At 38.0% G+C, this 25,064-nt stretch overlaps 1 protein-coding gene across 1 annotated transcript; it reads right to left on the minus strand.

Moving 5' to 3' along the window:
- Positions 1–706: 706 nt before the first annotated feature.
- On the minus strand, positions 707–14,439 carry LOC121963266 (disabled homolog 2-like). Its single transcript, XM_042513584.1, has 9 exons — positions 14,358–14,439; positions 10,490–10,629; positions 7,060–7,158; positions 5,759–5,890; positions 5,563–5,652; positions 5,402–5,449; positions 5,182–5,244; positions 4,224–4,314; positions 707–1,134 (listed from the first exon to the last, which is right to left on the minus strand). The coding sequence occupies exons 1-9, from the start codon at positions 14,437–14,439 to the stop codon at positions 707–709; spliced, it is 1,173 nt and encodes a 390-aa protein (XP_042369518.1).
- Positions 14,440–25,064: the final 10,625 nt, after the last annotated feature.

The following is a 25,064-nucleotide window of genomic DNA, read 5'->3' on the forward strand; positions in this document are numbered from 1 at the left end:
AAAAAAAATTTCTTTTGTGTAAGTGTATTAAAGTGTACTCCGTGGAAGCAATGTGACAACTTTTTCAAGTAAAGCAAAGTTATCTGTTTCTTTTGTCTTTCTGGTCAAATGTTTGAGACATTCTCTCTCTTCTATTTGAAGAAAAACATTAGAGAGAAGAAACTAAAACAAAAGACAAATTCCATAGTTTGAAGAAAAATAAAACAATGTCGAGCTGAAGAACCTTGCTTGTATGTTTTGTATTTTATTTTATTCTGCATGTGGAGTGTATGAGCAAAGTGTTTTAAAAACAGAACAAATCATGGTGGATTTGATTTTTTAAAAAAAGCAATATTTTGAAAAAAAGTAAAACGAAGTTAATTAAACTATGAGATAAAACTTGTAAAGCAGAATATGAGCAGTAGTAATAAAACATGAACAGTATCATTGCTACCATCTATGTTAATGTTACTATTTGATTTCAACTATTTATTTTCATGAGAAACATGAGCAGTGAAACTGTTATATTTTACAGTTTAAACAGACATTACATATACTGTAACTGACAGACATGTTTGATTGTTTTTAGTTTCCATGAATAGCAGCAAATATTTGATTGTACTTGTAAATAAAAGGAAAAGTGAATGTCACTAAAATTAAACATTTGTGGTTCTTAATGAGCAGCAATTTTCAATTAGATAAAAATGTTCCCATTCTGACCATTTCTTCACAGGAGGGGATCCAAGTCCAAGCTGGGCAACACTGGCTGCAGAGGTGCTGCTGCTCCAGCGGGGGCGTAGTGGGAGTTTAAAGAGCTGGGGTATCCGATGACAGCAGTGGGTGAGGCAGGTGTGCTTCCTCCTCCCATGACACCTGGCTGAGGGCCGTTTGCCTGAATCTGGCTGCCTGTAGGTGGTGCTGCCATGCCTGCTGGTGCCCAAGCTGCCATATTGCCAGGAATTGTGGGCCAAGGTGCCACAGCTGGACCTGCCCACTGAGAATTTCCTAGAGGCCCCTGCTGGGCCCAGGGCATGGTGGTGGGAGAGTACGGTGGAGAGGAGTACGGAGAGCCTCCCACTGGCTGTGTGGGGAACATGGAGAGGATCTGAGAGGTGGAGAGCATTGCCTGGGGAGACTGTGGGGACTGTGGAGTCCCTGAAAGACAAGAAGATAAAAGTAGAGGTTCTTTAAAACATCTGCTCTGGCTGCACAATTAATGCCTGATCAAAATGCGCCTGTTTAGAGTGGACTGATAACTTGGCCTCTGGTGCTAGTGCTTGCAGCTTTCTCACCATTCATCCAAATAAAATTCAGACTCAACACTGAACTACCCTAAGTCCTGAGCAAAACACCTGCCATGACACAGTTATGTCCCCTTGCAATGCTGGATTATATCCGTAGTTTGATAACAGCTGGCTGTTTGGTAATTTCAGAGTGGGAACTGAGCATGTGCTGAAGCTATTTCCAGGAACAATAGACAAGGCAAATTTATGACTACACACTGTGGACAATAACGCACCACTAATGAATACACTATATGGACAAAAGTATCAAGTCAGCACTATTTTTGTTAAATGATCAGTCATACTGACAAAATATTGTCATGGTCTGCCAAACAGAGCTATTAAACACTTGGTGTGCAGAAACGATTAGTCATTTAATTGTTATCAAAATCAGGGAGAGGTTGTTTTCATTTTTGACTGATAATTAAGGATCAACACAAAGAGACAGGATGTAAAATGAACCCTCTGTTGTTGAAGGTGGATATTGCACTACCACAAATGTTAACTGTGAACGTCACACCGCTGCCTGCTCGCACTTTAACTCATTCTGGAGACAAAACTGTTTTCGGTTCTAAGAAAAATACTGTTTATGGTTTATTTCTTTAGTTCCATACATGGTGATTTTATCATTTTTCCTCGAGTTTTAAATAATTCAGTCTTTCAGTGTGGGAACTAAGCATATGCTGAGAGTGTCAGTCGGTGGGATTATTTATTTCATCACACAGAAAAAAAGACACATTCCTCTGTAATATTAAAAAGTGACTCTTTGTCAGCTGTATCATGGGAATAGCATTACTCCCAACCAGAGCAGATATTAAACATGAACAGGAAGATCATGGGAAAATACTGTATACATCAAGGGTCCCTATGTGTATTTCTCTCCCCGTCAAAGGTCAGAGGTAAATTGAAGAGCAACAGCTGGACAGCTGTAGGGTATCAGTGTAAGGCTCCACATTTATTTACTCTATCCTATTTACTGCCTGATCTCATCTCATTATATATCAGTTGCTGTATATTATAAACAATTATGTTTTAATCTGCTGCAGACTGAAATATTGTTAATTAAAGTTCAATAAAGATGTGAATGAAGTTTTTAGCTGCACTGCACTTTTAGATGCAAACACAATTACAAAACAACAGTGCAGTGTGTGTGTATGTGTGTGTGTGTGTGTGTGTGTGTGTGTGTGTGTGTGTGTGTATGTGTGTGTTCACACACTGTTAAGGTGTGTGAGGCTTTGATTCAGTAAAACAGGAAAGAGATGCCAACAGTGAGTCACGCTGAGGTCTGAAGGGGGGAAGTTTTCAGTGTTTGTCTGATGGTCCTGTAGTTTTATGGCAGAACAGCCTGATGTTTCTAATGATATTTATTTGCATAATGACAATATCAAACAAATAAACTCTGAGCTCTATCTCTGTACAAATCCTCCCTTTAATGCCATTGGAAAAAGGACTCATGAGTGTCCAGGAGTGGACAAACATGACTAAATAGTTGGTCAGTGGAGTTGAACACAATCCAGTCAAGTATACAAACTGAGGATGTTTCACAAATATGGCTTGAAATAACCTCTGTCCTCACTATTTATAAAATGTACACAGTAACAGAAAAAAGGGGCAAAAATAGGAAGAGCACTTGGTAATCTGAATAAAGTTTATCACAATTTATTGAAAAGTAACACAAAAAAATAGATTTTAAAGATTTAAAAAATTTGCCTCTAGGGCACCTGGTGACCCAATAGATAGAGCGGCGCCCCATATACAGAGGTTGTATCCTCGCTGCAGCAGCCGCGGGTTCGATTCTGGCCTCGGCCCTTTGCTGCATGTCGACCCCTCTCTTTCTCCCCCTTTCACACTTAAAACTGTCCTGTCCATTGAAGGCAATAAAAGCACAAAAAAAAAATCTCTAAAAAATTGCTTCCGGGATGGTCAGGAATGTGTCAGAAAAGAGCTTATAATATGCTTGGTTGGCAGTTCATAAAAACCTATGAAAATATACTGCTTGGACTTTAAAAGAAAAAAAATAAAGTAAACTGGCTTCACATTTTAACTCACCTCCAGGAAAACAGGTAAAGTTGCAGTTACAGTGTAAATCCATGTCTGTCCAGACTTATATGTAGCCATGACAGTTGACAGTGCTTCCTACATATTCTAAAACATGGATGTTTCACACACATCTTCAACCCAGTAAAACAGCAGATCTATAGAATCAGCACAGTTTCAAGGTGTGTACCCAAGATTAGTGTCACCAATTCAATATTCAACCAAATGTCTCCCCTTCTGTTCCTGAGATACTGAATATGGCCAGAAAATTTTTTTTTTTTTTTTTCAGAGCATGTGTAAACACAATGAAATTGACCTTTAACCTTTTGTATATAAAATGCCATCACTTTATTTTATCCTGTTAGACGTTTGTGTGAAATTTTGTAATGATTTGTGTGAGATTTCTTCAGTTATCGCCAAAAACTTGTTTTAAGACGTCAAAGTAACCTAAACTTCTGATCACCATATTCGAATCAGTTTCATGTTGACCCCACGTGAACGTCTGTGCCAAACTTGATGAAATTTCTTCCTAGTGACCAGTTGAGCTTTGACCATCAAATTCTAATCAGTTCATCATTGAGTCTAATTGGAAGTCTGTGCCAAATGTGGAGGACAGTCCCTCAAGGTGTTGTTGAAATGTCATGTTCACGAGAACAGGATAGACGGACAACCCAAAAACATTAATGCTTCCAGCCAGCGTGGAGGCATAAAAATAGAGCAAAATGTGGACAACAGTTTTGAGAGACAAGAGGAAATAAATGATTTTGCCCTAAATCAAGCCTCCATCCAGGTTGTGTGCTGGCCCCATCTAACTCTACAGACAAAATGTTTGAGATTGTACATGGTGAAAGGACCGAATTATGGCTAACCCCAACAAAAGAGCCTTAGTGCAGAGTCAGTTCCTGGTCTTATGTTGAAACTTACCTGGCTGACTGGTGCATGGGCTTTGGCTGGGCATCATTGGTTCCTCCATCTGGACGGAGAAGACTTCCATCAGCTCATTACTGGAAGAGGTCTGCAGACAGAGCAACAGAGAAACACTACAGTCTATATTTCATAATAGTTGAATAAAATACATTTTCTCAATCATTTTAACCAACTGTCAGGTGGTGGGCTGTTCTTTAGCTGTGGTTTAGTTACAGCACTCTCGTTGTTAAGAGCCACATTAATAGATCTCTTATAGAAAACTTTAATGGACATGAATAACAATTCATGTAAATAAAATGCAAATCTAACTTAATTAGAAATTCTGCATTAAATTCTCCAATATATTCACATTGTTGAGGATCTGATAGGGTGAGCAGCTGGAAAACTAGCTCATGTTTTACTTGCCATACACCGCTACACAAGTGATGCGCAACTTATGGGACAGATTTGGCCAGGTAACCATTTTCTAATTCGCACAGAAATTAACTTCTTCACAATTTTGTTCTTTTAATGTAAATAGGGTGCCAGAGAGCATTGAAAAAATAATCAAAATAGGTCCTTCATAAAAAAAAAAAACAAAACACACACACAGGGGAGGATAACCCCCGACAGAGATGTAGACTTAGATAAAAATGTCCTCAAATCCTAGAAATGCCCCTGCGTACACATGACCTGCGTAGGCCACTGTGACTGAAACTGCCTTATGTATTCACTTTTTTCACTTCTTTTTTTTTGTCAGGTCCAAATACAACCACCTTTATTTGAGTTAAAAGCATTGATTCTTAAATGTCAACTGATTTATATTCCAGTTGTTGTGGGCACTGTTGTTTGCTCTTATACTTTTCAATATCATTTGAAAAAATACTCAGAAAGGCTCGTGATTATGGTGAAGTAGAGCATCTTCAAACAATTACATGGGATTTTATGTTTCTTGTTGTTGTTTTGTTTATTTGACCTGGTTTGATCGTCCTGAGGAAGACTCCGGTCTTGGACTGAATATATCCTTAAAAGCTGGTCCCTGAAAATAATGGCATTTTTAAAAATGTTGTTCAAAATGTGACTTCTCTCATTTCGAAACAAAATACAAGATGAGACTTTTAATGGTAGACACCAGCAAAAGATTTCGGGCTTGTTCAACATTTAAGAATAAAAATATTTTTTCTTCTTTTATTTACCTCATCTGGAGGGACTGAACTGTCATTTAGAAGCAATAAGGAACTGGCCTGTAAAACAAACAAAACAACAAACAAAGACAAAAAAATAAAAAAATAAATAAAAATAAAAACACATACACCAAAGAATACATAGCTCCACTGATAAACAAATTTTCTCTGACTTGTGTCGGTGTTTCTGCAGGTTCTGCTGGACACGTCTCCTCGTCCACAATCTGACAAACATCCTCTAAGTCAAGTAGGACTGGATCTGCCTGATGAACACAGATAAAACGTCACACTGTGAGAAAAACACATTCACTGCTGGGTGACAAAATATATACAGCACAAAAAGAAGCATTTAGCACTGTGTGTTGTCACCAGGTTGGCTGTCTTGATGTAGAAGAGGCAGTAGGTGTCTTGGTATTGGTAGACGTAGGCCAGAGCTCTGGAGTCAGACTCGTCTCTCCTTAAAGAGCTGATCCTGCTCCTGTCATGGTCGTGAAGCACAGCCTGAAAAACAGATCATAAAGAGGATTTAGAATCTTAGTTAAGTTCAGGCAAGCCGTTATGAATTTTGGGCATTTTGGGATTTTTTTTATTCAATTCCAAGACTGTTTAGGAAACCCAGTACACAGAAATATTAAATACAGTTTTGAAAAAATGGTAAGGAACTGCACTTTATTTATCAGAGTAGGGGGCTAGCTTAGGCAAAATGCATGACCCTCCCTTTAAACAATCATATTTCACAGTTTCTGACTGATAAATGGTGTCTTTTGTAGTAATGTTTAGTATCACTGCAACCAGAAACTGGACCAAAAGAAGGAGCAGAAGTGGAACCAAAACTTCAATTATCTGTAAACACCTACTTCCACAAGTTCAGTATTCATTTCACATGGAAACACTTGTTCCTTATTTAACCAACTCCCACTTCTTAAATAGTTTACAGTTTATTATTGGACAAAAAAATGTACTAAATTATGAACTTCATGCTTTTCAGAGAATTATCTGTAGATCTTGACTTTTAAACCTTTAACACCTGGATCAACATAATTTTTTCTTATGCTCTCACAAGCATTTGCCCCTCTGATACCTGAGAAAACAGGTTTGATTTCTCTCCTAAACATGGGAAGAATCTAACAAGAAACTTGGCAAAAATGTCCCATGTATTGCAAAGAAATATTATCAAAACAGTGAAAAATCTTTAGAAAACTGTCTTAATATTTCTTATAACTAACTTTTTTTAAAAACTTTTTTACAAATTTCTTGAAAATGCTTGCAATTCTTAATTGCTTCCCGTGATTAAAAAAAATGTAGCCAATTTGATTAGGTTTATAAGAGTTAACTGAGGCAAAATTGTTTCTTTGGTGGTGCACTAAACTACGGTACTACACTGACTTACTAGTCTCTTCTTTACTAAAAATGACAAGTATTGGAGAACAGTTTTATGACAAAATATTCTGCTTTACCTCCCGAAGTAATCCAGAGAATTACACTGGAAAAATAAAAATGATTACAAATGTTACACAGCTGTTAAGCAGGAAACAGTTTAGTTTTTCATCAACTGGAAAACCGAAAACGAGCTTGCTGTGGTTGATTAAGCATCAACCTGAGGAGGGCGCTGCAGCTGCAGGACAACACACTGAGGAATTGAAAGATTTGGGAGATTCAGTGTAGCTCACCCCAGTCCTTTCATCCAAGATTTTCAGGCCACTGGAGGAAATTTTCAGCCAAACTCTTTGCTTGTGTCTCCCTTGTTTCCTTGCTGCTGCCTCAAAGCCCTAACACAAAAGAAAAAAAAGTAATGGAAAGTTTTGATTTATTTAAAGTAGGGACAGAGTCAGAGGAGTTCACATCGTGGTGGCAGACATTAAGGGAAAATAAAGTTCATACTGATGATGATTTATGTTAAAGCCACCATGTGAGGATATGTTTTCCTTACTGATTATTTGCAAAATACCCCCTTATGACTGTCGAAGTGTTTTATTACGTTTTGATGTACTTTGTGTCTGTTCTGATAATATTACCAGCGGACACCAAGAGTGTTTTTTTAAATGCAGAGATCGCACTATAGGGCCACTACGATGTCCCTTCTTTGTGCCGCTTTGAAATTTTACACAGAACCATACAACAGCAGCATCATGCTGCTCCAGTGTGTGATTTCAGATAGCATGTCGGCATCGCAGAAGCAAAAGAGGTGTGACGAGCTGTCCTCTGCCTGGAGGGTAAAAAGCTCTCGAACCTCTTTGTTTTTTCCAACTTGTGGACATTTAGAGCAGCTATTCTTTTTCTTACTTCTTTAGCTGCTAGCTGTTTTTTAAATCTCCTGCAGTGGGCCATCCGCATACCAAGTCATCAAAAGGTCACACTTGTCCCGTCCATCATCCCGTCCTGCCAGTTGTCCCTTTTACACAGACACCGTGCTAGTGAGACCACTTTGTCCCCCCATTTTGTGATTGCATCTTTTATAGAGAAGGCCGAGGTGAAATAACAAAGTGATATTCCTGCCTTTAACAGAGTACAACCACAGCAGAGTAAATGGGGATATGGATTCACCTTCAGATCCCTTTAAGACAGCAATTCTCAAGCTGCATCAGGGTGCCATCCTGATTAAATCAAGAAATACTTTAAAAAAAACAAAACACAAATTACAAAGCTAGTTACTTTACCATCTTGCTGCGCTAAAGAATTCAAATAATATAAAAAAGATTAAAATGCATACATTTGCAACCCCGTAAATCTCAACACACAGTCAGGTAGAGACAAACATGTTTTGCCAACATTAGCCAGTTAATGTTCCTTGGGATGCAATGACACAAAACTGATCAGTCTGTGAAACAAAGAAATAATGTAGGAGACAACCCTGTGCCAGTAAAAGCTCCATTAAGCTGTGATTTCTAATTTTCTGGGGGGAAGGTATTTCTTTTGACAGTTTTAGTAATCAGAGGGGATACAAAAGTTTGAGAAGCATCGCTCTGAGAAGTGTTCAGGTGCTGTGAATCATTTCTGTTTTATCATTTGTTAATTATTTTTTTGTCTTTTTTGAAAGCTGTTGCATATGATATCACTCCCATTGGATTGTGCAAAGTCCCGAAGTCCCTGAAGTCTCGAACATGACAGAAATGGGCAGGATGTCAGGTCAGAAGCTTCCTTTACCACTCCAAGAATTTTCCCACAACTCCCTTTCCATCCATGGCAGCCAGATCATTTTCTGTAGTTAATACTCCAAGAAAAGAACCTTTCGCTGAGGTTGAAGTTTTCTACTAGCAACCTATAAAATGGGATCATCGCTTTGGAAATGTTCATGTTTCATTGTTGTACATTCAATCAAAGTTGACTTAATGGGGCTTTTTGGAAACAGATCCACAGAAAAAGTAGCCTGGGAACCAGAAGAATCTGCGAGTTCATGTTTTAATTGTTTTGGCAGATGTATCTGGCCCTCCAGCAGCTTAAGAATCTGAAAAGTCAATCATAGCCGTTTATCTAATAATGGGCACGTTTGAGAGGATGACTATAAAGAGGAGTGCTGTCGAGGCATTTCCCAAGATCAACAAGTCGATCAAAAACTGTTTTAGCCTCTCCCGTTTTAGATTGAGTAAAAAAACAGCAACACGCTATGCTACACCATGAATGGTTGATCTCTGCATGCTGCACTCTACGTCTGTTAATCAGCACTGTATCATGTTTTGCTGATCTAAATCAGGGTGTCCAAACGTTTTTGATGGAGGCCAGATAAGATAATGTGAAAATACCTGGAGGGCAGCTGCGTTTTGCTTTGATATGGGTTAATAAAAAATACAATTACATACGAATAAGACAAATGCAACTGTCTATCTTTAAGTAAAATAGTATTCAATGTAGTTCCTACCTGGTGCATGTCTGCAAACTGTATGATTGTCTTGCTATCATGAGGTGAATGAAAACAAAATATACAAACTGATCTTCATTAACAAGTATTGTGTTAATCATATGGTAAAATCTGAAACATAAGCCGAGGGCCATTTAAAATAGTTCTGAGGGTCACAACCGGCCCCCGGGCAGGACTTTGGATATGACTGCTCTACACGGCTGAAGGTCTATTCACAGGTAATCTTTAAGTAGTTCCAAACTAATTTGCATTAACAATGTGTTTGGATGATGTCGGGCTATAGCAACTACATTTGATGTCAAATAAAAAAAACAAGGGTTTCAACAAAGTCCTCTTATATAAATATCTATCCATTTTCTGTAACTGCTTATCCTTTACAGCAGTGGTTCCCTAATGGTCCAACCATGGGGTCCATATTTCTCCTTAATCATCAGTTCAAGGTCCACACATTTGATAACTTACGACATATCTAATTTTTAAACATTTAAACAGCACGTTGGCTTAGAATTTAAAGAATTAAAACGTATAACAAGAATGAAGATAAACAACACCTAAAGTGGCTCTGTGACAGAAATTTACTGTACTTGTTTTTTACAAACTTGACAGGTTCACAAGTAACTTGTGGTCCATAAAGAATGGACCCGTGACCCACTTCTGGACTGCAGCCCACCAGATGGAAACCAGTGCTTTGCAGGCTGGCAGGAGCTGGGGTCGATCCAGCTGACATTTAGCAACAGGCAATATGTACATTCCCAGTCCAGCCAGAAATACTTGATTGGACTGGGATCTGGACTGGGCCACTCTAGGACATTTGTATTGTTGTTTTAAGCGGAATATTTTTAGTTAGAACTCGCTCCTTTGATAGGTTGGTTGGTCGGTCTGTGATTGTGTGTGTATGTGTGTGTGTTTGAAGTTGCATCTTTTTTTTGTTCATGTCTATAGCCAAAAGAAGGGGGGGGGGGGGTCTCAGCTATGACGACTTTGCGCTTGTTTAATGCAACTGCCGTGAAATAGAAGATCGTCTATCTCCAAAATGTTCTCATCCAATACAGAGTTGGCCTCTGACCACACATTTTAATCTCACTGGTCATATGATATCAGACATGTGATGTTTACCTTTAATTTTCTTTCCTGATAAAATGACTGCTGTTATAGAAGACGAGAAGATCGTCTCACAGACTTTTAACCAGCTCTGATTAAGAGGAGACAGAAGGTACATTTATTTTGGCTGCAAAGACACAGACCTTTAGCTTCATCATTGAGTCCCAGCACATCTTTTCCCCCTCTGCGTCGGGTACTGCGTCCACGCCAATCAGCTTGGCTTTGTAGCGAACCCCATCTCCACGGAAACGAGACGTGATGTCACTGGGAGTTCTGGGTGCTCCTGGGAAACACAAAAAAGTGATGAAGGGTCAAACACTGAAGAAGAATCTGTGTCTCTGTATATTTTTGCAACTTTATCGTATCTTAATTATGTTTGCAACTCATAATCTGAATAAAGTCCGTGTGTATTTGTGTTTTTAATATGTTTACACTTCTGTCTTTTGCTGTAATGCCTCTGTTTGTACAGAGTGTAATGTGTTTTTGTGTGTTAGTTAGTGTGTGTTTGTAAATGGATAATCAGTAGAAGTATGTAGTGTGCTGTGTGTGTAGGCAAATTGCTGAGTGAGTGTTTGACTGGTCCTTTGGTCAATGTTTCATCTCATTTCCTGGAATGAAAACAGTAATTTGGTGATTATGGAAATGTCAGTGTGCGTTGCTGTCACAAAGGTCAGCTCTTAAACAGCTTCATTCACATTGGGTAAGTGAGTTTACTGGCTTTCAGTCACTGTTTAGTTAAATGTTCAGCACGTCTGCGTTTCACAGTCCAATACAAAGTCAGTCAGTGACCCGAGCCGATGATCACCAAAGGCCAAAAACCTCTAAAAAAGAAAGTTTAATGACAGATAATTTATATTCTCACACATCATATTTCCTGTTATGTCAATTTGTTACAGCTGTGTTGGGTTTCTGATCTAGGTGGTTATGAATGTAATGTTGACAGTGTTAAACTTTAGTGGTGTATTTTCTCTTGTAACAGGCAGTGGCTGCAGGATGAATTACACTGATATCTAACGACTTGTTTTGGGCCTACTCTTTAACTCACTGATGTTTGTAATGCAAATAAAATTATTTCTGTCCCCCAAGAACTTACAACACTACTGAAGGCTTCTTTTAAAATGTCTGTTTTTATTATATCAGTAAAAGTACAACAATTCAAGTCCAAAGGTCAAAATCAAAAGTCAAACAACTTTTGTTTTATGATGAGATTTTTTGGGGTGTCCCACCTACCACAGGTGTGAACTCTAGTCACATGTGCTGGACTCGAGTCAGACACATGACCACCAATTAGAACAAATGATACCAAAGATAATCTTGTTCACGTTTAAAATCTACATGGTAGCCAACAAAAAATGAGCTGCAGTTTGCAAAACGTGAAGGTGGAAAATAGATGAGACACAACTTTAAACAAATTGCTCTAACATAAATACATTTTTTTAAAAGCATTTATTATATTTGTAAATGTCATATGTTGCTCTGTTGTGAAAATGGAATTATTGTTGGTGAAGAGTGCGTTATGACTTGGTTAGGACTCAAAACTCAAAGTTTAGGAATTTACTTGTAACTTGAGTGCAAAGACTTGGCCCTCTACCCAGTCTGATTTTTAAAGAATAATTACATAATTTCTCCTTTTTTTGTTTTAATTATATCTTTGGTATCCATTGGTTTGTAAAACATGCCAGAATAAACAACATAAATAAGTCCATGACTTTAATGTTCTAAGGCACACAAAGTCTGATATGTTGTATTTTATAAATACACTCATGTTGCCAGTAAAACAAACTAAACTAGACAAAAGTAAGATCACACATTTTCTCCATTGCCTCTGGAAGTCTTTTGATCATGTCTCTCAAAAGGACTCGTGATGTGTCTCTTGATTTGACTCTCTCTGCCTCTCAGCTAATTCAGAATCCAATACAAAATGCCTCTGATCACTTTTAACGCTCTGTGTGTTGAAGCACTCGAGCATTAGTGAACTACAGCAGCTCATCAGTATGACCAGTTGAGTGGATATAAGTACATTTTGTCACAAATTAGTTGCATACAAACATAATTAGACAGGATTTTCGCAAGACGAACTTCGACTGAACTTTATATCTAAGATTTAAAGCAGTGTTAAACCTTTTACCATTGTTGAGTTTTCATATGACATTACATTTAATCTATTATTCTACAGAATTGTGTGATATCAAGACGAGAAAGGTGTTAAATAAATTATTTTCTAACTTACCTGCCACCTTATTCTAACCCCCTAAAAACAACCAAAGTATGGTGAGAAAACAGCATCTGATGTCAGAGGCTTTACTAGCTCTCCACTATTTCATCATAAAAGCATGACTTGGGAGGTTTACTGCTGTTTTTACAGATGCTGAATTGTAATATATTCTTGCCCAAAGTGATCATATTCTCATAAAGTCTTCATAGCCTATGATGGCAAATGGTTAACATGTCTGAGAAGTGTTTAAAACAGATTGTGTAAGATTTATATTTTTGAAGTTTACAGAGTCAGAAAGGGAACCACTTTGTTGACCAATCAGCTGTTTACAAATTAAAATACCTGAGGATATACGAGCTGTTGTCCACACTGCATAAACATTTATCTGGTCTGACATCAAGTTGCAATGTGTTAAAGGATTTCCAGTAAGATACTACTCTACAACTCAACACATGACATCAGCAGTGTGCCTCTCAAACAGCTGGAACAGCTGTACACCATCCAGTGGTGCATGAAGGAGGAACAAGGACAAAGCAGAAAATAAACACCTGAACATGCTCCCGTTTCCCATCAGATACTAACAAACAACAGGACGTACAGTACTGAACTGTGCTGTAGCCTGCACTACAAGTTATATAATGTACTGCTTTCGTGTGTGTGTTTGTGTGTGTGTGTGATTTATTCACACACAGTTTTGTCACCAAACAAGGCAAAAGGAACTCACTTAAGAGTAAATCTTCTCTTATTAAAAACCCTGAAAAATTAAAAATAATCATTTATATGAATTCAAAGGGTACTCCAATGATTTAGTTCTAAACCTCCATAAAGTTGCAGGAACTCAAAGAGACACATTTTAAAAAGAAGGGTCAAAGTCAAAGCAGCACATGCTGGATAATCCTGATGCGATGCGATGCGATGCAATGCAATGCGATACGATACGATACGATACGATACGATACGATACGATACGATACGATACGATACGATGCGATACGATACGATTTATTGTTTCCAAAGAGAAATTTGTCATGGACTCAGATGCTACGCCAAAAGCTGCCTTCACAGTTGGCCTTGGGCAAAGTTTTGCGCTCTTGCGCTTTTAGTAACTGTGTGTGTTCAGACAGAAGGCAAAGCAGGGGGCACACTTTTTAGATTGTGAGTGTGTGTGATTATGACTGAGAAAGGGAAAAAAAACAAACACAGACAGCATCATTTTTTTGCAATTTGTGCAAATGACTCAAAGTCAGACTCCCAGTACACTGGATCCTACATCATTTTCTATTTTTGGATTTGGCTTTATAAATCAAGTCCACTTACAGCCAGCAAGGTTAAAAATAAAGCCAGGCTAAAAAATAATGCCACTATAACATTTTCTATTATGATACTGTTGTTGTGAAAACCTGATAGATTACACCTGGAGAGAATTGTTATTGTGAGAAAATAGCTGCTCTGCTCTGTTTTGTGTCCTCAGAGATGGTGGACATATTAATGTCAAGTTTTATGGGTGAATTTGAAATTTCAGATAGCAAAATTATGCATTTCTTTTTATAATTTTTTGACAAAAGTAAGGGCACACAAAATAACACAGAAATAATACATTTTGATTATGCTGTAACTACTAGACTTGAAGCAGCCTGCCCAACTATGTCTGAAGAAAAGGTAAGAAACTGTGCATTCACCAGGTTTTTCTCTGGTCATAAATTGGTATAACTTGGTCAAAAGGTAGCTCGGTCAAAAAGTTTAATTTTTTGTCTGAGATTCAGTCCTGACAGTCAACAACAGCTAAAAAGTCATACCTCTTGTGCTGGAGGACCGCCAGTTCCTGACAGAAGTCTGGCCCGCTTCATGACAACTCGCAGCCATTTGCTCCGTCTCCATCATGACGAGCTCTGTTTAGAAATTCAAGGCTGCAGGGCTTCAGGATGCAGTGAGAGCAATGTAGTGATCGCCTGTTTGCTGCAAAAGAATGGTCCACATCAGTTTGGCATTTTGAGAAAAGTCAGAACTGTTGATGCAGAAAAAAAATCAAAGAATGTCAGACATTTAAAACTGTCAAAGAGCAAAGAAGAAACATCTGAATCTGTTTGGGGTTTTTTTTGCTAGAAAGCAGAAGAGAAACAGTTTGATCCGCCTCACCTGCTGGGAGTGTGTCTCTGCTCTGACCCCACTGCTTGGCTTGGCTCACAACCTAAAACTTCTTAGAGTCAAAGGTCAAGCTGCAAATTCACTGGTTATATATTAACATCCGCTGGGAGTCCCAAATGCATGGGAACTCATTTATCAGACTGAAGAGGCTCTGATAGGGAGGATATCCAGGACATGGTGCTGTCCCTCTGGGGGGACGAGTGGTGAGGTTATGTGTTTCCCTCAAAGACAGGCTTGGGTGGTATTTTCTTAAAATAACAGTTGAGCTAAATGAGTCGTGCTGCTAAAATAAAATATTGAGCTAGCTTAAAACCTCTGCAGAAACGATGGCTGAGAGGGACCAGAAACAGTAAATGCTAATAAAGGGCTGTTTAGAACTGTTAAATATTTAGGTAGCACTTGATGGGTAACAGTTCAAGAACCTGATGGAGAGAAAAAGAACATCTTGCTCTGAGAATAATTGCACTTGAAGATGTTATGTAACATCCCATGTGGGTTTCATTTCACCATTGGGAGGGACTCATGGATAGTAAATGGATCTGCACTTGTATAGCACCTTTCTAGTCTTATGATCAGTTTGAGCACTTTTACACTACATGTTACATTCACCCATTCACGCATTGGTGGCCAAGGCTACCGTACAAGGTGCCACCAGCTACTCAGTAAATCATTCTTATATACTCACAAGCTGAAGGAATAACCATCAGGAGCAATTTGGGGTACAGCATCTTGCCCAAGGATACTTTAAGGTGCGGACTGGAGGAGCTCACATATAAAATTGGGGATTTGGGGTACTCCATCAGAAAATATTGACAATCAAATACTTAATTTCCTGCATTCTGGGACTTTTTTGTACCAGTTTGTGCATTTTCTGCATCATGTAAATGTTTCACACACACATACACATTTAATTAATCATGTATATCATTTAACATCTTCATTTCCATATAAATGAGGGACAGACTGAATCAAGAGTCTACGGCCAAGCTAGTGGCCCTGTAAGGCGAATGCAGCCAACAACAGAAGAACCCAAACAGAAAATAGAGGCAGAATGACAGAGGCTAACGGATTTGTTGGAAAAACTGGAGGTGCATTAGCTTTCAGAGTAATGAAGGCCAGAACTTGGGAATTAAGTCGAAAGGCACAAACAAATCCAGAGGGGGAGGAAACAAGTCCAAAAATGATCATGCTGATGAGATCTCAGATAACAAATCTACAGAAAACAAAAAAGAGGGGATAGAAAGGAAAGGCATATTGCACATGGCAGCTTTGACAGAGTATCAGTGGACCTGTGAGTCTGTGGCTGTTGATGATAAGGTAAAACATGCAGGTGTGTATATGGGTGAGGCAGTCAGGTGATGAGAAAATGAGGAAAAGTCTGAGGGCATCTGGTGGTTGGATTGAAAATGACAACAGAGGGGAATATGAAAAGTGTGGAGAGTACTGACTGGTTCCTAACCTGGGGGTCCCAACCCCCACTATGGGTCACTAAAGCTTTACAGGGGGTCATAAGTCCAATCTTTGGAGTTGTAAAAATGTTTAAAAATATACATATAGGAGACCTGTGTCTCAACATTTATCCATTTCTGCAAAGACAGAAAAGAATATATGAAAATGTTATTTCTAAGGTTTGGATTATTATTAAACATAAAAACTTTAAAATTCAATAATTTAATACAACCCCCCTGCATTTTTGTGTCCCTATTTTGGTTTATTGTAAAATATATCAGTTGTTCTGTACTGTAATTGTTATGCTGTGAATGTTATATAAAATAACCCTAAATATGTTACTTCAGCAGTTGTCAGTTCACTCAGAGATAGAAAAGGGGTCCCTCAAGGAAAAAGGTTGGGAACTGGTTTTTTAGAAGTTATAATTTTACCACGACCGCCATCTCATTTTTGCATGTTAGCATGAATAACGAGGGCTCAAGGAAATGTCATTAGCTTTGGTATTTTGTTCGGATAAATGAAATATTTGACCACATGATGGCTCTAGATTAAAAGTCAGGGGATAAACATTACAGTTTGTCCTGAGGAGGAGATGTACTCCCTAGTGTGGATAAAAACTGTGGATACTACATTTCCCGAATTGAAACTTATTGACGTCTTCCATTAAACTCCCCCTGCTCACCTTCTATCAAACTCTAGTTTGTCATACAGGTTTTCTGTTAAAAAATGTAGACCAAAGCCCAGTTAATCCTGGTGACATCACTATGACATCATCAAGGTTATTTTCTCAGACTTGACAGATCTCCCTTCAGAGTCACAAAAGAAGTTACATGGCTGTTTTAAAAGGTTAAGTAGTACTCCTTGTGCTGAGTAAACTTAAAGTTATTTATAAAATCCATGGAGTGCTCCTTAAAAGCACAACTGACTGTTTAGTCTCTCATTATTAATGAGACCCTTTATTCATCCGATGCAAAAACAAAATACACCACAGTTCATGTCCTTTTAATCAGCCAGGTACATCATGACTGGAGTTTGTCTTCATAAAAAAGTCTCCATCCTCATTTAAACTTTGACCTCTGAGTCCACTGAATTAAGTTTAGTACTTAATTCATTTATGTAACTTCATGGCCCATGAAGTTTTAACAGAGTAAAAGATTGAGGTCCAAATAAATCAACTTGAGTGTGGAATTACGAGCTACATTTTGTTAGACTTTACACTTTCACTTTACTGCATTTCAGAATGAAATATTTACTTTTTCGCCTACTACATTTATCTTGCTGCTACCTCAATTACTTGCTAAAATCAGGGCCAGATTAATCTGCCAGGAGGCTCCAGGGCAAAGTTGATTTATGGGTCCCTTTTTAACTCTATGACTCTTGGTGCATTGTGCATGTATTTGATGCTTTTGTGTACCCACTTGATGCAGAGCATACCCAACGTGTTCTCATTGCCAGGTTGTCAAACACCAACACTTTGTCGCGTCTCATTGCCACGCACAAGGCACCCTTTAGTGTCTCTGTGTGATGCACAGCTGTGATGTGGTCAATGTTGTTAATCAATTGAGGGTAGGTTCAGGCAACAAAACTACTTTGTAGGTTAAGAAAAAAGATCAAGTTTTGGGTTAAAATAAGTATGTAAGTTTGTTACATAACAATTAACGGCAATGCGTCACGTGAGTGACATCATTGCTCGTCGATTTTGTAAAGTACGTAATGTCACATTAAAACGTTTTTAACTTTTGATTTCACAAAAGAGACTAACTGTGGTCTCCTGGGTGAAAGTTTTGTTTTGTTTGACCAATCCACCTATCCTCCAACCCACCCCCTATGAGGTCTTTTTTGTTTTTTATGTTATATCAGTTTTGGATTTACACTTAAGTTAGTTGAAAGCTCTGTGTGTCTCATAAACTTGCTAAAGGGTGCTTTTGGCAACTATATACATACAGAGGGGCGTGACAAAGCCTCATTATTTGATAAAGTGGGGATGATAACAGGCTGGCATACCACATACAGTATGTCAGCATCATTATATTTTGCACGGGGTCCCTGAAACCAGCCAGTGGGCTTTTACTGGAATATGTTTTGTGGCAATAAATACTCTACCACACAACGCCTGGTAAAATGGGAAAATTGTTGTTTTCACAATATGGGCAATATGTGAAAATCTTTATATTCTTGGCTTGGATACAGTGCCAAACAGTTTAGCTTAATGTAGCAGTTTTTCTCAACTGTACATAATTCTTGTATTTAGCTTTTTGAAATTTTTGACTTAAGCTTTTTAGCTTTCTGGTTTCACTGTGCTGTATCACCAAGTAAAATTTCAGTGTACTCTGCACATTTGATCTCATTCTTAATTACAAAAATAAAATTTAAAGAGCTTTAAAGGTGCTGGTAGGCATATGTTTTATTAGCTGTTAGCAGTTTCATCCAGTCCTGAGCAAAGCTAACCATATTTATATTTAGGCGTAGATGTTGGAGGTGTTGTTCTCCAACTCTTGGAAAATAACTGTATTTACAAACAAAAAAGTATTCCTTTAAGTGATTGATCTGAATACTTCTTCCACTTTTTCCTTTGACTTAGTTAGAAATGTTATCCAGAGGGCTGAAAACAGTGTAAGAGGATACAGAGAAAGTCATGTTCTTGTCTCTCTCTAACTATCAGGCTTTTCACAGGGATCAAACTTCTAGCGACGCACTTTCTCAGATAAATATTTATGACTTAGATGACTTGTGACATGATATTTAGGTTACAAAGAAGCTTCTCTGCGTTTTTCTCAGGAAGCGAGGCTAATATGTTGAAAACCTCCGAAAACAGGAAGAGTTTCATGTCAGATTACACAGTGCTCTCCTCAAAATCTCCTCTAAATGAGAAGGATTCTAAATAATAAGCAACCCCAAACTATTTAGGTCAGTTGGCAGAGAGTTTAGTAACCTGAGGACATGAAATACCACATTCGATCCCTGTTGAAAAACTACCAAAGACAGGAAAGGGTCATGTAGATTGCTATCACCACAGGCCTAAGGGCCGTTCAAGTTTCCTTTTTAAGAAGAACAACAACTGTGAGATCAAAATTACAGCCACATTTCCCAACAGAAGAAATCTAAAGACATGTCACACACAGGCTGAGCTTGAAGGATGCTCCACCCTGTGATGTGACCGTATTCGTGTGTGTCATCACGTCAGGCTGACGGTTTTTGGAGCGGATTTCCTCCATGACTCATTAAAGCCACTTAGCTTGATGTACAATAGGCATAGGTGGGTTGCGAGACAACTGGAACCAAGGCACAGATTCGCACTACACCCCACCACCTTTTACACAGGGGCAAGAAACACAGACTTTGTGTTGGTTTTGCCTTTTTTTGTCATTTGTGTCTTTGTAGTCTTCACATCTTTGTGAGGTTTTGTGTTTCTTTGTGATCATTTTGTGTCTCCTTGCGGTTGCTGTGCCCCTTTGAAGTCAATGTGTATCTCCTTGAGTTGATTTTGTCTTCTTGGTCTTTTTGTGTCCCTTTGTGGTTGTGTTCCCTATTTTTGTAGTTATTTTGTGTCTCTTTCCAGTTTTTTGCATCTATTTGTGGCCATTTTGACTCTCTTCTATGGTAAGTGCGTACTTAGAGCAGTGGTTCCCAACTGGTGGGTCGCAGTCTATAAGTGGGTCGTGGGTCCATTCTGAATGGACAGCTTGTGACACGTAAATGTGTTGTTTGTAAAAATGCATTTTATTTTAAAGTAGGGTAAATTTCTGGCACATAGCTTTTATTTTGAATTGCCATTCCTGTTTATACTTGCAATATATTTTATTGACTGTTCTCAGCCAATGTGTTCTTTAAATTGTGTGAAATAAAACTGAATATGTCTTGATTTATAATGCGTGGACCTTGAACAAATGACTAATGAGAAATCTTTTTCCCGTTACCAGTTGGGAACCACTGAACTAGAGTGACATTTTGCAGGTAAAGGCCAGGTGGCCCCTGACACTGTGCCCTGTAGACCAGTTCAGTGATCAATCCATGACAGCATTAAGGTTAATCCTCTTTAACTTTAGTGCTCTGGGTCACTGAAACAAAAAGTTTGACCTGAAATAAAAAATAAAGTCTCTGATCAAGCTTAGTGGAAAATATTTTCTGTACATTGCATTTTCCATCATGAAGGTTAAATAGAGTTTCTGAGTGCCAGAAATAAAATTCTGGGGGAGAAATTCTGCATTTCAGTCCAAACTACTGACATGTAAACATATTGAGTTGAAAAAATATCTTATAAAATACCAACCAAGTGCAAACTGTAACACTGCCATGCTTAAATCCACAAACTCACAAGACGTAACCTGCAATGTTGATCGTATTTACGGGTTGGTTGACTTGGTGAAGCCTCAATGCCTGATTGCCAAACTCAGGTCAGATCTGTGATGAATGACTCATCAGAATAGGCTAATGGTGATCTAAAATATTGCTTACTGAAGCAGATTCTCAGTCTAAATCCACAAATCTAAAACACAGCTGAAATAACCAGATTTTGTCCTCTGGTGTATGTTTAAACACTGCTGAGTGGGAATCACCCACACATGAATTTTACATTACATTACAGAGACATAAAGATTAGCTTGTTTTCGACACAACCAGACTTTTTAGACGATAGAAAGTCTAGTTTTTAGATGATTTTTGTCATGTTGGTAGTTGACACTCATTTTATTCATTAAAATTCACTTAGAGCATCAACAACTTAAAAGTGAATCCTATGTGATCTTATGTGATTGCATTCATCGTTAGTGCATATGTTTTACAGGGTGGAAACACATACACACACACACCCATGGCTTCATGACAAACAAATACGCATGCAGTTCCCCATATTTTTATTTGAATTAGTGTATTCTGACTAATGCGGTCAAGTGTTTCCCACATGCAGCATCATACGATGGAGGACAGCAAGTCAGCTTCCGTTGCGTGAAAACCTTCCAGCCCCAGTTTTGGGGGATTTTCATGTTGTCAAACACTTAAACTGAAGGATTACATGTTCTTCTGTGTGTTGTGGAAACTTTGTGACCTCTTTAGCAGATGAAAAAGATTCAAAACCTCACTGGAAAAACTCAAAAGTCTTAATATTCAAACTAAACAACATGCCGGTTTTGCCGCAATTTTTTGGTTAGAGATTTTATCTGGAAAAAGTTAATATTTTAGTTATGTTGCTGGTGTTTTCATCTGTTGTCTTTGAATGTTTTCGCATGAACTGCATTTTGTTCTCAAGCTGTTACACACGCTACAGATACTGTTCTACAAAGAGCTAATTTCACTTTTACATTACTGACTGTTTTAAAGCAAAAAATGTTATTCTGCACAAATGATGTGGTTGATTTAAGGAGTAAATTAGCTTGGCACATCCCACACTGGATTATAAGACACTGCTGTAATTTCAAAATGTGACATAACAACTTCCAGTAACACATATACAAAATCGAAATAAATTCACCAATAATAACATTATATTAAGGCTGTTCTGATACTGGAATTTTAAACTTTGATACAATGCTAGTGTTTTTATAAAGTGCCAGTTTAAGCCATGCAATGTCTCTGAACTCCTGGAAACAATTCGCACACACAGTAGAGATGTTTATTTAACTATATTAACAGTTTACATTTACACTACAGTAGCAAACTTGAACAGAGCAAAGAGAACACTGGGTCCTCTCCAGTGTTATACAAATACAAAATAATCTTGATTAAACAACTATTGGGTGGATTGCCCTTACCTTTACACATGCAACGATGTAATCCCTTCATTCTGTGCCTAACGGCATCAACAGGCAACATTTTATCATGTCCGATACTTTGGTTAATAACCAAATACAGAACCCCAGTAACAGGTCTAAAAACCTGGCCTAAAGTTAGGTTTTTAGCACCTCTGGTTCCCTTGTCTAAAAGTAACAGGTTTTTGGTTAGATTTCTAAATAAGGTCCATGGTTAACAAAAGCTGGGGACTTTCACATTTTGTTCTGCGACATACAATATGTCAGTAAATACCACACTGGTGATTTTTGAATGTTTTATGTGTCTTAAAAAGACGATTGCTAATAAGTGGCTAAGGGAGAAAATAGAACGTCATCAAGCCAAGCCACGTGAACATGGATTTACAGCCTTGTAGTGGTGGCAACGCAACAGTAATGTAGTTTGTTCATGGCCTTACATTAGCTTTTTACTCATGGCGATTGCATTCACAGATTACCACCTTTCTGTTCTTCACATATGAATCCCATCAGCAGCATGTTTTTAAAGTCAGAGTGCCATTCCCTGGCGGCAGACGGATTACCAAAAAAGCAAACAAGGATGCTATTGCTTGAATATCTTAACCATAAACTGCGTCACTACATTTTCCATACATGCAGGAATGTGACATACACTATGAATTATTTCAGTGAGAGGCAGTGTGCCTGCAACACACAGAAACAGGTTGAGGTGCATTAAATTTACTGTTTGTGGTGGATTTAGCAGCTGCTCATATTCTTATCTTATTCTCTTTATACAAGAATACAATCGTAGTTGTGCTGCGGTCATAACCTTCAAACAAATGTGAAAACAGAGATTATTGTACAGGAATGCTTTCATCAAACACAAGGAAACACCTGATTCTGCAACTAATGAAGAAATATGTTGGGCTGTTGTAAGTTAGACTATTTTTTTATACGATGGATTAGAAAACAAAGAGGAGGAGGATCTTGGTAAAAGGCAGAGCGGCAACATTTCTCAAAAGCGGGGTTGTACAAGTTTTGGCAAAAGAAATGGAGGCATTCTACAGAACTAATCACTGACTTCCTTCATTTTAAAAAGGGGCTCCAAGTATTATTGTGCTGCAGGATTTATGTTTATTTTGGCAAGTAAATGAGTGCCCTCTGAGACTTTCTTAGCAAGAGTCAAGTTCCATGGAAAGCCAGTGACACTCTATTTGCCAAGGTGTTTTTTTTTTTGTTTGTTTGTTTCGTTATCAGTCAGCCCAGAAGTTAGCATTGCCCTGGTTTCCTTGCCAAAAAGCTTATAGCATTTTTCATTGGACGTTTAATGTCCCAAACAACCTCCATTGTTTCATTATCCACTTTTTACAAACCACATTTTTAAAGACACTTAGAAGCTTAAAAATCCACAAGTGGGGTGTTTACTGATGTATTATATGTCTAAGAACAAAAGGTGAAAATCTTAACCACAGACTTTATTTCAAGCCTCTAACAAAAAACACATTCAACAAACCCATCATCGTAGAGACAAGGAAACTGGGAATGCAAAAATGCCAAGTTGTTTTCGGGTTTTAAAGCTTATTCCTGCAGCTCTACTGGCTTGATTTTAAATTTATGAATTTTTAAAATGTATAAAATGTTGTTTATGTAATTTATCCAAAACAATACATTTCACAGGTGAGGATTTACTGCTTTTCTTTATTTTTCATCACTTTTAATTCATCTGGACATGCTCAAATGGAAGGACAGAGGACACACGCAATATGGTGACAAATACAGTGCTGAATTCTGACCATGGCCTTTGGATGGTTTTGAGTTTTAGACTGTTGTTGTTTTTAAAAAGGTAATTTGAAGAGAATTTGAAATAGATCTTAAAGGTCCAGTGTGTATGATTTAGAGACATCTAGTGGCAGAAATCAAATGTAATATTCATAACGATGTTTTAATTAGTTTATAATCACCTGAAAATAAGAATGTTATGTTTGTGTTATCTTAGTATGAGCCATTTTTATCTACTCACAGACCAGGTCCTCTTCCACAGAGTCCGCCATATTGCCCTACAGTAGCCTGGAACGACCAAATCAAACACCGGCTCTAAATAAGCCCATTTGTGTTTTCTTGCCAGCCATCGTAGTTCTCTTGCACGCTTGGCACATGGAGAGAAGTTTCAATTCTGCAACTTCACAGGGAGATGTCACTGAATCCCTTACACTGGACCTGTAAATAAAAGTAAAAAGGTATTAGCAGAAAAATACAGTCAAAGTATCAAAAGCAAATGTTTGTCAGCTTTACATGATTATATCACTGTGTCATTTTTATTAAAGTAGTATGAAATATCTAGAAATACCACCATACTGTTGTATGTCTCTGTGCACCAGTCAAGTTGCACTTATAGTTTACATCCATGTCTGTGAAAACATGGTTGTTTCACACACAGAAGATTTACACAATCAGCACAGGTCGAATGTGGGCACCAAAGATTTGTGTCGCAATTCAGTATCTGACCAAATGTCTCCCCCTCTGTTCCTGACTTATGACACTGAGTAATGACTGGAAAAGTGTTTTTGCAGAACATTATATCACTGAACTTTGACTTCTTGGATATAAAATGTCAGAACTTCATCATTATATCCTATCAGACATCTGTGTTAAATTTGAGCACATAAATTCTTGAGTTATGGCAAAACATTTTTTATAAGGCCACTGTGACTTTGACCTTTGACCTTCAACCTCCAAAATCAAATAACTTCATCCTTGAGTCCAAATAAATGTTTTTGCTAAATTTCAAGAAATTCCGTCATGGTGTTCTTACAATATCGTGTTCATAACAACGGGCTGGAAGCATGGAAGTACACACAGACAACCAGAAAACATAATGCCTCTGGCCTGACGTATAAAACGTCTCAAGCAAAATGCAAATAGCCTACCTCGACGCTGAACCTGAAAATGTTAAGTAAATGTACTTAGTGACTTTCCCCCACTGGGCATTTGTCACTGTCTTCTGACATTTTGAACACCAAACGACTGAGCGATACTGAAAATAATTAGGCATATTGATTATCTCGAGTGATACACTGCAGTCCAACCTCATTACATATTTGGCTACATTAACATCTGTATTTAGAGCTGCTGAAATAACCACTATGACTCAGTATTTAACAGGGAATATGTAATAAGATTTTCACA

This window comes from Plectropomus leopardus, chromosome 3, assembly GCF_008729295.1.
Source record: "Plectropomus leopardus isolate mb chromosome 3, YSFRI_Pleo_2.0, whole genome shotgun sequence".
Lineage (NCBI taxonomy): Eukaryota > Metazoa > Chordata > Actinopteri > Perciformes > Serranidae > Plectropomus > Plectropomus leopardus.